Source organism: Panicum virgatum, chromosome 8K (assembly GCF_016808335.1).
Source record: "Panicum virgatum strain AP13 chromosome 8K, P.virgatum_v5, whole genome shotgun sequence".
NCBI classification, from domain to species: Eukaryota; Viridiplantae; Streptophyta; class Magnoliopsida; order Poales; family Poaceae; genus Panicum; species Panicum virgatum.
Window position 1 is genome coordinate 18,863,717 of NC_053143.1, and position 12,503 is coordinate 18,876,219.

The following is a 12,503-nucleotide window of genomic DNA, read 5'->3' on the forward strand; positions in this document are numbered from 1 at the left end:
CTAATGCAAGACGATAAAGCTGTTGCATACGCTTCCCGCCAACTCAGGCCTCATGAGCAGAATTATCCAACCCATGATTTGGAATTTGCAGCCGTAGTGCATGCCCTTAAGATTTGGAGACATTACTTGATTGGGAATAAGTGTGAGATTTACACCGACCACAAGAGTTTGAAGTATATTTTCACCCAGCCAGATTTGAATTTGAGGCAAAGAAGTTGGTTAGAACTGGTTAAGGATTATAATGTGGAAATTCATTACCACCCTGGCAATGCTAACGTGGTAGCCAATGCCTTAAGCCGGAAATCCTATGTACCCAAGGATGATCATCTGCGAGAGGAAATGACACGATTGAATGTGCACATTGTCCCTCGAGGCCCCAGCCACGTGCTGAACGTCCAATCCACACAAGAAGATAGAATCAAAAAGGCTCAAAGTTCGGACAAGGACTTGATGGGAATCCGAACACAAATTGGAGAAAATAAGGCGCCAGATTTTAGAGTGGATAATGAGGGAACCTTATGGTATAAATATAGAATGTGTGTGCCCCGGAAAGGAGACTTCCGACAAATAATCATGGATGAAGCCCATAACTCGGCCTACTCCATCCACCCAGGATCCACCAAGATGTATATGGACTTAAAACAAAAATATTGGTGGAAAGGAATGAAGGCGGATATTGCACGATTTGTCGCCCATTGCGATACTTGTCAAAGGATCAAGGCCGAACATCAGAAGCCAGCAGGATTGTTGCAACCCCTACCCATCCCGGTTTGGAAATGGGATGAGATAGGAATAGACTTTGTAGTAGGTTTGCCCAAAACACAGAAAGGACACGACTCCATATGGGTAATAGTGGACCGACTCACTAAATCGGCTCATTTCATACCCGTACGGACAAATTACGCTGGAGAAAAGCTAGCAAAGCTTTATGTGGAAAACATAGTAAAGTTGCATGGTGTGCCTAACAGAATTGTTTCAGATAGAGGGACCCAATTCACCTCTAGGTTTTGGAAAAGTTTGCATAAAGCCATGGACACCAAGTTGGATTTCAGCTCCGCTTATCACCCGCAAATGGATGGCCAGACAGAAAGGGTGAATCAGATCATGGAGGATATGTTGAGAGCATGTGTCCTTACCTATGGCAAGGATTGGGAGCAAAGTGTACCCTATGCTGAATTTTCATACAACAACGGTTATCAAGCGAGTTAGGCATGTCACCATTTGAAGCTCTTTATGGTAGAAAATGCAGGACTCCCCTGATGTGGTCAGAGGTTGGAGAACGTGTCCTAGTCAGACCCGCACTCATAAAGGAAGCAGAAGAAAGAGTTGCCAAGATTAGAGAAAAGCTGAAAGCAGCCCAATCTCGACAAAAGAGCTACGCGGACAAGAAAAGACGAGAAATAAGTTTCAACCCAGGAGATTTCGTTTATCTCAAGGTTTCACCCGTTCGAGGGACCCGAAGGTTTCAGGTACAAGGAAAGTTGGCCCCTCGGTACATTGGGTCGTACCAAGTTCTGAAGAAGGTTGGAGCAGTAGCGTACCGTCTAGAGCTACCCGAAGAAATGTCGGATATACACCCAGTGTTTCACGTCTCGCAATTAAGAAGATGTTTGAGGGTACCCGAGGCAGAACACGTGCCAGTAGAAATGATAGATCTGCAGCCAGACCTGCGATACCAGGAAATACTGGTCAAGATCCTGGACACAGTTACTAGGAGGACAAGAAACTCCGAAGTACGGATTTGCAGAGTTCAGTGGAGCAGACACGGAGTAGAATAAGCTACTTGGGAACGCGAAGATGCTCTAAAGAAGGAGTTTCCCCATCTGTTTAGGAGCCAGCCGAATCTCGAGGACGAGATTCATTTTAAGTGGGGTAGGTTTGTGACATCCCAAAAATCTAACAAAATTAAATCATGCGCTAAAATATTTTTTTCCAAAAAATTTTTATCGTTGAGCTCAAAATCCGCCTAAAACCCTGAACCCTAATTCCCGGAATCTTTCCCTGTTCCAAACGTCCGATCTCCAACACCCCCGACCCCTTTTCCCTGTGGCCTCGTCAGCGTGCGCACACGACCGCGGAGCGCAGGCAACTGGCCCCGCGGTCGACGCCGCGATCAGCGCGGCGCGAATCTCCCGACGCGCCGAGCCGCGCACACCGCACCCGCTCGCCCACGCGCACGCCCCCGAGCCTGCTCCGCACGTGCGCACGCCCGTGCCCATGCACTCCACGCGCACGCCTCCACCGCGTGGCCGTACCGCCCGCTGCACCACTCGTCGCTGCCCTGCTCTGCTTCCTGGCCAGCGCCGGCGCACGCACGCGCACGCGCTCGCCGGTAGCGCTGCGCCTCGCCGCTTGCGCCCAGACCCGCCACACGGAGCGAGCTTCGCCGCGCGCAGCACCACCATCAATGCCGGCCGTACGCGCGCACTGCTCTCCTGCCCTGTCTACGCGCGCGCACGTGAGCCACGCGCCACGAGACGCCGCGCCGCACGGCACAGTAACGCCGCCTGGGCGCTCGCGCACACGGCGAGCACAGCTCGCGCCCCCCTCCTCCACGTGCTCGACGCCCACGCCACCGCCGCACGCCGCGTCAAGACACGAGCGGCCGGCCGAACTCCATTAAAGCGCCCCACGGAACCTGTCGGACCGTCACCGACGCGGCCCCTCACCTCTACCGCCTCGCCACCGCCATTCCTCGGCTATAAAAGGGGGTCCTCGGCGTCGCCATCGACCCACAACCCCGGCCGCCACCACCAGCGTCCTCCCACTACCCACAGCGCCGCCACCTAGAGTAGCCATGGCCACCGCCTCCCGCTCTCGTCGCCCCACCTCCCTGCTCCAGCCCAGCTCGAGCTAGGTAGGGGAATAGAACCCCCACCTCCTCCTCTCTCTTTTCCCCTCCTCCCGGAGCGCCGTCGAGCCCCGAGTCGCCGGCCTCGGGCGCCGCCGGCGTCGCGCCGCCCCTCCCCTATTTTCTAGCGAGGGGAGGAGGAAGGGGACGGGTGTTTTTGCCCTTAACCCCCTGACCTTTCTCCTAATTCTTAAATAACCCTTCCACTCTTTAGCTCTTTTACAAAAGGGACCCTTCCTATTCTTTTATTCACAAGTAGACCCATCCACGATTTCAATTATACCCTACATTTTTCCAGAGTGACCCCGGTGTTTTCTAGAATTCCAACCAAGCCCCTGTTATCTCAGAAATAATTACAAACAGGTCCCCGACTCCTTATTTGACCCCTGAACCTTTATATAACCTGTTATTTCATGCGCCAAAAAATCTCAGATCGACCTGAAACTTTACCACACCTCTCATAACATAGTTTTGGCCATGCCATTAGAAAACTGCCCAAAAATCTTACTTCTATCTTCATATCTTAATTGTTTCTGATTCGAGCTCAACGATAAGGCTTTTATTTCTTTTTTCTTGATTATGTGTTTGTTTGTATACGTCATAGATCACGGTGTGAACGAAGGAGAGCCCGTCGACGAGCAGTACTATGAGCAAGTGAACGAGGACCAGTTCTGCGACCCCGAGCCTGAAGGACAGTACTTCGACCAGGACCTCCCGGAAGGCTTTGAAGACGTCAAGTTCAATCCCGCCCTTTGATGCATGCTTTTGTCCTAGTTTTTATAAACACAACCTATTGGCCTGTTTTATAAAATTGCATATGTTTTGCCTGCTGAAAACACGGTTGGATAGCCACCCCTTGATTTGTTATAACCATTCCTTGACCACCTAGGTTAATGTTTGAATGCGTTTGGACGTTAATCGCTATTAGAACGCTTAGGACCTTAAACTCAATACAATTTATTTTATAAAAGGAAAATGTGTGATTGTGTGGGAAGGGAAAAATGTGAAATTTCGAAAGATAAGTTTAGACGGGATGGATGGCATTTCTGTGTGATTTGCCGATTGGTGTGCCCGTGCCTATGTGGCAGAGCAAGGAAGGGAGATATCCATCTTGTCACAACTAAGGACCGAGTTGGTGTGTCATCTCACCTAACTCCACTATCGTGCAAACCACTCGACCGTTGAATGGGCAACGGCTTAGCATAAACCCCACTAGTTAGTCTGATAGCCATCAGGAGAGCTGAGAGCAACGGGTGATCAAGGAGGAGGGATTAGCTCTGTGTGACTTATGCCCCGGTTAAAACCTCTGTGATAGGTCAATGACCCCTTGGTGGATCCCGTGATGGCTAGTCAGGTCTAGCTAAGGTGGGTAATGGCTTTGTTGGGATCTGCACCGACACTACGGTGATCAAGTTGTGGTACCCCGCTTGTGGGTAAAGTTGCACACCTCTGCAGAGTTAAAATCTATTCGAATAGCCGTGCCCACGGTACTGGGCGAGTTACGGTGTGGTCACATAACTAGTGTTTATTGTGGAATGGGTTGGCGTGAGTTATTTTTGGAAACGTGTCTGACAGTTGTGCCGTGTGCTACGGCGGATGAGGAGTCCGGTAGCAGTTTAAAACCTGGATCCTGTGTGGATCAACACCATGTGTTACTCAAAAACTGGTTTTGGAAATACTTTCTTTCAAATGAAGCCCCGCATAAAATCTAGCTTTCCGCAAAGTAAACCATGACCTTATCCTTGAATTACCCTGTGCATTATATTCTGTTTATACTCCCTCCGTGGGTGTGGTTGGACTTGCTGAGTACGTTTGTACTCACCCCATTCTTAATAATTTTTACAGAGGAAGATCCAGACTTCGTTCCTGACGACGCTGAGTAGGGGTACCGTTCTGCACCCAACCTTGCCTGTGGATTTGGGTCACCCGTAGGAGGTTCCGCATGGCGCAAGACTCTGATGATCCCCTCTTCATAGTTAATGTAGTTGTGTGGGTTTTAGTTGTAATCCTCGCGATAGTGGCGCTTCACTGCCCATTACTGCGTAGAGTTGTACGGTGATGAACCATCTGATGTAATAAATGTGTCATCAGCCTCCTGGGACTAATGTTTGTATCACATTTAAGTCTTCTCGCATAATGGGACGTTTCAGCGCGACTTGCAAAAGAATTTATTTTTTATTTTTATTCCTGCTGCAAATATTTATTTTAGCATGCAAAAGAATGATGTCCGTCACCTATGTGTTGACATACATGACGGACTAAGAATATCATAGGTGACGGCTCATACTGATGTCCGTCACCTTTTAGGTACATAGATGACGGACTTTTGCCCATCATTTTTCTGTTCTAATTAGTGACGATGTATTGGTGACAGGCGCGATGCCCGTCACTTTAGGGGGATGACGCCTGTTACTATTGGCCTCTTCTTACATAGTGATTTAAAATTGTTTGACTACTGAAAAAGCGAGAGTTGCATTTTTTTGATGGAGCGAGCACATTGTTAATATACATAATTCTTTATATATCAAGACTGTAGTTCAAAATAATTAACCGATACAGAACTAAATGTTATCCATTTTGAATGTAGGTAGGTAACTAGAAAAAAAACGAAAATACTAGCAGCTGACATGGGAATCTTTGGTACCCAAATCTTCATGGCATCATTATTCGGAGACGCCCACACTACTGTTGTGCTCGTGCATAGAGCCACACACCCCTCTGACTCCAGCGCTCGGATCTCCTGTGAGCAAAGACTACTTCACCAAAGTAGATTAATAAAAGGAGTTTGCCATAAACAACTCCTTTAGCTGTATCATCTTTTATCACCGAATGCAATGCAACATAAAAATTGCAAAAATATTGTTATACCTTAGACTATTTTTATACCTGCTTATATGTCGTTACATTTTTATAAATTCAGTTAAAATTGAGCAAGTTTATCTTATAAAAATAAAAGTAAACTATAATTGGAAACGAGGGTAGCTTACGGTACTCTTTACCCTCTCCCTCCCAAAAAAGTCATAGTAAGATTTAAAATTCATTCCAAAAACAAGTTGTTTTACGATATTTGGTAGGTGCATGTCTATGAAACGATTAATTATTACCAAATATGGCTAATAAATAGGAACAAATAAAGTTATTTTGCCTTTATGTTAATCTGTCATAACTTAGAATTACTTATTTTTTTGATGGTAGGGAGTAGCTTTTAAATAAATTACCTTCATTTTCGTTAATCTTCACTCATATTTAGGCGCAATTGGTGTTTGTACCAAAATAACTTTTAGTGGCAGATGATACCACTCAGGATGATTTGCAAGGAATCCAGGGCGCCAGCTCCTGGCCGCATCTGCCACGATGCCTCTTGATTCTTGAATGAGCTGAGCTGTGCCTGACGGCCACATACGCCATTGCAGCCTTCGTGACGGCTGACGCACGGGCTTGAATGCCTCTGACTGAACCGAACTGAATGGGAGCAGGAGCAGTGAATGGGCCCTTATCACCTCTTGGAGTCTTGGTGCTCTCTCCAACGGCTACCCATTCAGTCTCAGGTGGGAGTGATAATTCCATTTTGAGAAGAGCATCCCTAACTTGGAAGCCCCTACTACTTTCAGAGTTTTATGCAAAATTTAGCCAAGAACAAGAATCCATTGAGTTCCTGAAGCTTTACAAAACTTATGTGAGATTAGTTATACCATTGTAACCATGAACAAGAATTCATCCATTGGATGATATTCTGAAAACTTTAGACCGTTGCACTGAGTATTTGAGTTCATGACTAAGACTAGAGGATGCAGATTTCAGACCATGAACAGGTGTTGTACTGCTGCAACAATTATCCTGTACTTGAGTCAACCAATAAACAAAGGCCTGTTGGAATTTTGCCGTCAATCAGGACTTGCAAATGTTAGAATTACAAATCTTGCTGCGAGTGAAAGATGACCCTGCATTTATTTACGTAGGGTTGGTATTTATATATTAAATACCCCCTTAAAAAGGATCTCTCTGTTTTTTTTTTATTTTGAAAATTCTTGAATGCACAGGTAGGAGCAACGTGTAGGATTTGTATATGGTTATTGGTTAATAATATGATAAATCTGATGCACCTTCATTGACTTGTGGTAAAACCTAGATAAGAAAATAGTCCACATGCGTGTTGTCAGCAAAATGAAAACTAGTCCACATACATTAGGCTATCTTTTGCATCATATATTTATTTTCGTTAAAAACAAATCGACAATGGGCCCACTCGTCATTGATTCCCAAGAGCTTAAAACATTTCCCTCACACATAAAAAAAGAACAGCACTACCACCAGTTGCAGAAAATCAGGAGCAGAAACCGCCGGCGAAGCGAAACAAAAACAAAACCGAATCCAAACCCAAGCTGAACCGATAACAACCCACGAGCTAATCGCAGTCTTTTCGCGTCGCCGCGGAGGAAAAGGCTCCGCGGCCCCGGTATATAGCCCCCACGAGCGCCGCCGCTGCTTCTTCCTCGCTAGCTCCGTCCACCGGACAACCCACACCTCCTCTCTAGCCGCCTCTTCTCCTCCGCCCAGTTCCGTTGGCTCCTGGCTGCAGGAGCAGCAATGGCGGCTTCCTGGAGGGCCCTGGCGCTGGCGATGGCAGCCGTGGGCTGGGTTCTTGGCGGTGGTTTCGTGTGGGGGTTCCCGGCGGAGGATTTGGTGACCAGGCTGCCCGGGCAGCCGCCGGTGACGTTCAGGCAGTTCGCCGGGTACGTGGACGTCGACGTCAAGGCCGGCAGGAGCCTCTTCTACTACTTCGCCGAGGCGCAGGAGGACGCCGCCGCCAAGCCGCTGACGCTGTGGCTCAATGGAGGTTGGTTTGGTTGCCGGCAGGAGCGCTCTGCCTCTCGCTAGATTTTGCTCCCTTATGTCATCTGAATTTTCATCTGCTAGTAGTTTATCATCAGTTGCCTTCCTAAGCATTTTCCTTTGATGGTGTTTGCTGCTAAAATTCAGAGTCAGACTGGGTTGACTGTCGTTGAATTTGCTTTGATACGATTGACGCCGCAGGGATCTTAGATCAGTTTGTCACGTTCTCTTAAATTTTGATGAATTTTTGTTTGTACAGATCCATTGGGCGGTTCGTGTTTATTGGGTGCTGTAATCTCGTCTTTGCTTTCTTGTTTGGTGTTTTTTTTAAGATTAGTAACAGATTTCTAATTTTCGAATCTTTGGAACTAGAGTCCGTATTGGCAGTTATATACTGTTACATTAGAAATATGAAAAATATTGCTTAAAGAAATGTATACGTTTTTTTTTTGGCAAATTGTGATTATTGGAGCACTGTCTTAACCAATATTAGGAAGTGAGATTAATTAACCATAGTCATAAAAAATTAATCAACCATTTTCTCAAATACACCTTCAGCATTTTTTTATTCGCCATTCAACATAGCATTCCTTGTTCATGTGGGGAGTATGATGGCAGGCAGTGTTTCCTCGACTGGAAACAAAGGACTGCCTCCTATTCGTCAACTGCTCCATACCTGCCATGAAAGAAAATTAGGAAAGGGTTAATATTAAAAATAACTTGCATCTTTGTACCCCTTTTCACTTGAGTACTAGGATAGTATCTTTGTCCTTTGAGGTAATGAGGTCACCACATGTGACCTTGCCCGTTTAGAGCCTTACACCATTGGACTTTGTGTTTCGTGGTCCCTGCATATTTCAAAAGAAGTGAGACATCATTTGATCTCCATGCAGCAGAAGACACACCCAAAGAAAGCTTCGGCACAATTTGATTTTTTTTTTTTGAGGAACAGGCACAGTTTGATTTCATCTCTATGCAAACAAAAGTAAATTTAAGCTTCTTTCAAGTAACGGAATCTTGATTATAACAATACTTATCATAAGATTAGGGAATGTGCGTTAAATTTGCTGCAATTTTTCTCCAGCTTGTAGTCATAGCTCATATGATTCTCAGGTCCCGGCTGTTCTTCAATTGGAGGTGGCGCTTTCACGGAGCTGGGTCCATTTTATCCGAGGGGAGATGGCAGGGGTCTCAGATTGAACAAGAAGTCATGGAACAGAGGTTGGAATTCAGGCTGTTATATTTCCATATGGTTGTTCAGTAAGAATGTGAAGTGTAGTTCCTAACTTTAGTTTGTTCGATGCTGTTACGTTCACTTTTGCAGCGTCCAATCTTCTGTTTGTCGAATCACCAGCTGGAGTTGGATGGTCTTACTCAAATACTTCATCAGACTACAACACCGGCGATCTGCGCACTGGTTAGTTAAGATATTTGTAAATCACAGGGAAGTTTCAGCCTGGAATATCGGATCTGACTGTTTACTTGTTCAACCGTACAGCTGATGACATGTACAAATTTTTGCTTGGATGGTACGAGAAATTCCCAGAGTACAGATCGAGAGCCCTGTTTCTTACTGGAGAGAGCTATGCAGGTAGGCGAGTGCCAGTTCTCTTTTGCATGTTAAGGCATTATAAAACTCAGTTATGGTTAATGGGATTGATAAAAAAACAATGCAGGGCATTACATACCACAACTTACCGATGTACTCCTTACCCATAATGAGAAATCAAAGGGTTTCAGGTTCAATATCAAGGGTGTTGCTGTAAGTACCCAAGCATACCTTGCCAAATGTCTTCTTGAGTTAAACTTTATTATCAACAATTCTAACTCTTGTATTTGTATTAACTTGAGCAGATTGGGAATCCACTTCTTAAGCTTGATAGGGATGTCCCTGCAACCTATGAATATTTCTGGTCTCATGGCATGATCTCTGATGAAATATTTCTAGCGATCAGCCACAGTTGTGATTTTGAGGATTACACCTTCAATAACCCCCATAATGAGAGCAAGTCATGTAATGATGCCATATCTGAAGCAAACACTATAGTTGGGGAGTACGTCAATAACTATGATGTTATTCTCGATGTCTGCTACCCATCAATTGTGATGCAGGAGCTACGTCTGCGAAAATATGTATGCTTTTGCTCCTCATGGTACAAATGTAGTATTCAGAATCATTTGATTCCTCCTGTGTGATAGGTTCTTTCTGTTAATTGTAGGCAACAAAAATCAGCTTGGGTGTGGATGTTTGCATGACCTATGAGAGGTTTTTCTATTTCAATCTTCCAGAAGTGCAGCAGGCTCTGCATGCTAACAGGACACATTTGAAGTATCACTGGAGCATGTGCAGTGAGTAAGTGTTTATATTGCTACTCATACCAATTAAATTTATTGGTTTTTCCATACTTTAGAATTTAGATGCTTTCTGTAAGCACTTGTTTTTAGCTGTATGGTTCTTTCCAGTAAAGTTCGAGAAAGAGTTTCTTTCAGCGATATAAACTGTACTTCTGATATGTTGATTCTGGAGCTGCCAACTATTGTTAGAAATGAACTGAGAAAGCAAACAATAATAGTTGAAGATCAAGTAGGTCATCTTTCCAACTGACATGGGCATTTTGCATCATGTATCAGTGTCCTGAATTACAGCAATACGGATGGCAACATCAATATCTTGCCTATACTTCAAAGAATTGTGGAGCACAAAATACCACTCTGGGTGTTCAGGTGATGTAGCCTTTTCTCTTTTACTTCAAATGAACATTTTTTACTCATGTAAAATATCTTCTAACATGATCACTCAACACTACAGTGGTGATCAAGACTCTGTTGTGCCCTTGTTGGGCAGCAGAACCCTTGTGCGAGAGCTAGCTCACACCATGGGTCTGCCTGTTACAGTCCCCTACAGTACTTGGTTCCGCAAAGGCCAGGTGCACTTTTTGTTATTTGACTACGTTTTACTGCAATTATGTATACAAATTAGCTGGTATTGTGTAAACATGATTCTGAAGAATTAGATGTTTACTGACCATGGAAACATCTATATATTTTTGACTTCAAGGTTGGTGGCTGGGTGATGGAGTATGGCAAATTTTTGACTTTTGCAACAGTGAGGGGTGCATCTCACATGGTGCCATTCGCACAGCCAGACCGGGCGCTTGGGCTATTTCGATCCATTGTACTTGGAAAAAGACTACCAAACACAACAAATCCACCCATTGACTAAGTGTACCTACGAAAGAAGCTGAAGATAGAAACAAGTAGCTTAGGTTTTTTCCGGTTTACTTCTGTAGATTAGTCCATAAAGATGTGGGGTGCTCAATAAGTTCTTTATTCTTTATAAGGAGCGGAAAAATAACACTTCCATGTATTATGTTTATCGCCTTACATAGATTGTCAGATTGCAATCCTGAAGTCTGGAACAGAGTAACTGTAAGACATTGTGCAATTTGACACTGCAAGTACACCAAAATAGTTCAGGGTTTACTTTTCTAAGCTCAGCAGCATTTCACTATACAAAAAGGATAGAAAAGTCATTCATTGTAGAAGATGCCAAATGGTCATTCATTAAATAGATAGCAGATCAACTGTTATGATGCTTCTTGTACTTGGGGGTTAGCGTTTCTGCAATGTTATACCTGATGACTTGGTATGATGTGATCTTATTTTCAGCAAATGTAACACCATAAATCTTGATCCTTAAGTTATACTATCAGGACAAGATACAAATTTCTGCTGTAAGGTTACCTGTCAATGCTGTATTATGCTTGATAACAGTTTCACTCGGCAGAGACGATTCCTTTCGTTCATTTTTTTTTTCTGCTGAGCAAACTGTGCTCGATCAGCGTGCAAACCCACATGGTCCAGAAAGTACAGCATCTGGAGCCAGATAATAAGAGGCCTATTATGGCCTATCTGCATTGGAGGGCACAAGAATGCAATGAAATGGTATGTTAATACCTGGAGAGAGCAGAAGCCATGGTAACTGCCCAAGAATGCTATTTTACTTAGGTAAAATAGCGTGTGGCAAATATTTGTGCGATTTTGAGTGAACCATTTGTGTTAAGGGAACATATCAGGTGCAAACCAATCTCTCTGTGCAAACTATAAAAACTTCAATATGGGGGAGGGAGGGATTTGTAAAAGTGTGATTACCCAATCCAAAGGCGGGTCCAGATTGTAAAATTACTCAATCCTCCATATCCCTTGGATGTTGATCCAATGACTCAGATTGAAGTTTTCATAGTTTGCACGAAAAGGTTGGTTTGCACCTGATACGTTTTTTTTATGTTAATAAGCCCAAAGGCCAGAAGCTGACAGTAACAACTGGGAAAAACAATCTTTGTTGTTCTCTGGCAGTACTAAAATATTGTCACTGATGGACGTTGCCAAAAAGATGCCTGGTTAGTGGTTAAGTCAGGCGGACCTGGGCCAAAATTGAATGGCGGCCCGCTTCAGATGGTCTCATCTTCACTAGGAAAAGGAGGCCTGTCTCTATAGGAAATACGGGCTTTGAGTGGCGGCCTGTGCCAACGCTGGGCCTACTATGCTGGGTCCATACATGATACTTTGCCTCTACCGAATGCCAAGCGGATACATTTTAATGCTAAGAAACGTGCTGATTTTATTCTGAAAATTTATGAAATAGCTAAAGAAAATATTGAAAAAGGTAAATGAATAGTATAATTGCTGGTAGTAAAGGTAGAAAGAAAGTTAGTCTTGATATAGATGATTTGGTGCGGTTACACTTGAGAATAAATAGATTTTCAGGGCTTAGGAGGTCTAAATTAATGCAAAGAGCTGCTTGTTCTTTTAAAATAAT

General features: G+C 44.3%; 1 protein-coding gene across 1 annotated transcript; it reads left to right on the forward strand.

Annotated features, from left to right (window-relative positions):
* Window positions 1–7,263: 7,263 nt before the first annotated feature.
* LOC120644134 (serine carboxypeptidase-like 42) lies at window positions 7,264–11,277 on the forward strand. Its single transcript, XM_039920699.1, has 10 exons — window positions 7,264–7,688; window positions 8,798–8,905; window positions 9,009–9,101; window positions 9,183–9,275; window positions 9,361–9,446; window positions 9,539–9,817; window positions 9,904–10,037; window positions 10,316–10,408; window positions 10,494–10,611; window positions 10,743–11,277. The coding sequence occupies exons 1-10, from the start codon at window positions 7,439–7,441 to the stop codon at window positions 10,905–10,907; spliced, it is 1,419 nt and encodes a 472-aa protein (XP_039776633.1). The 5' UTR covers window positions 7,264–7,438; the 3' UTR covers window positions 10,908–11,277.
* The last annotated feature ends 1,226 nt before the right edge of the window (window positions 11,278–12,503 follow it).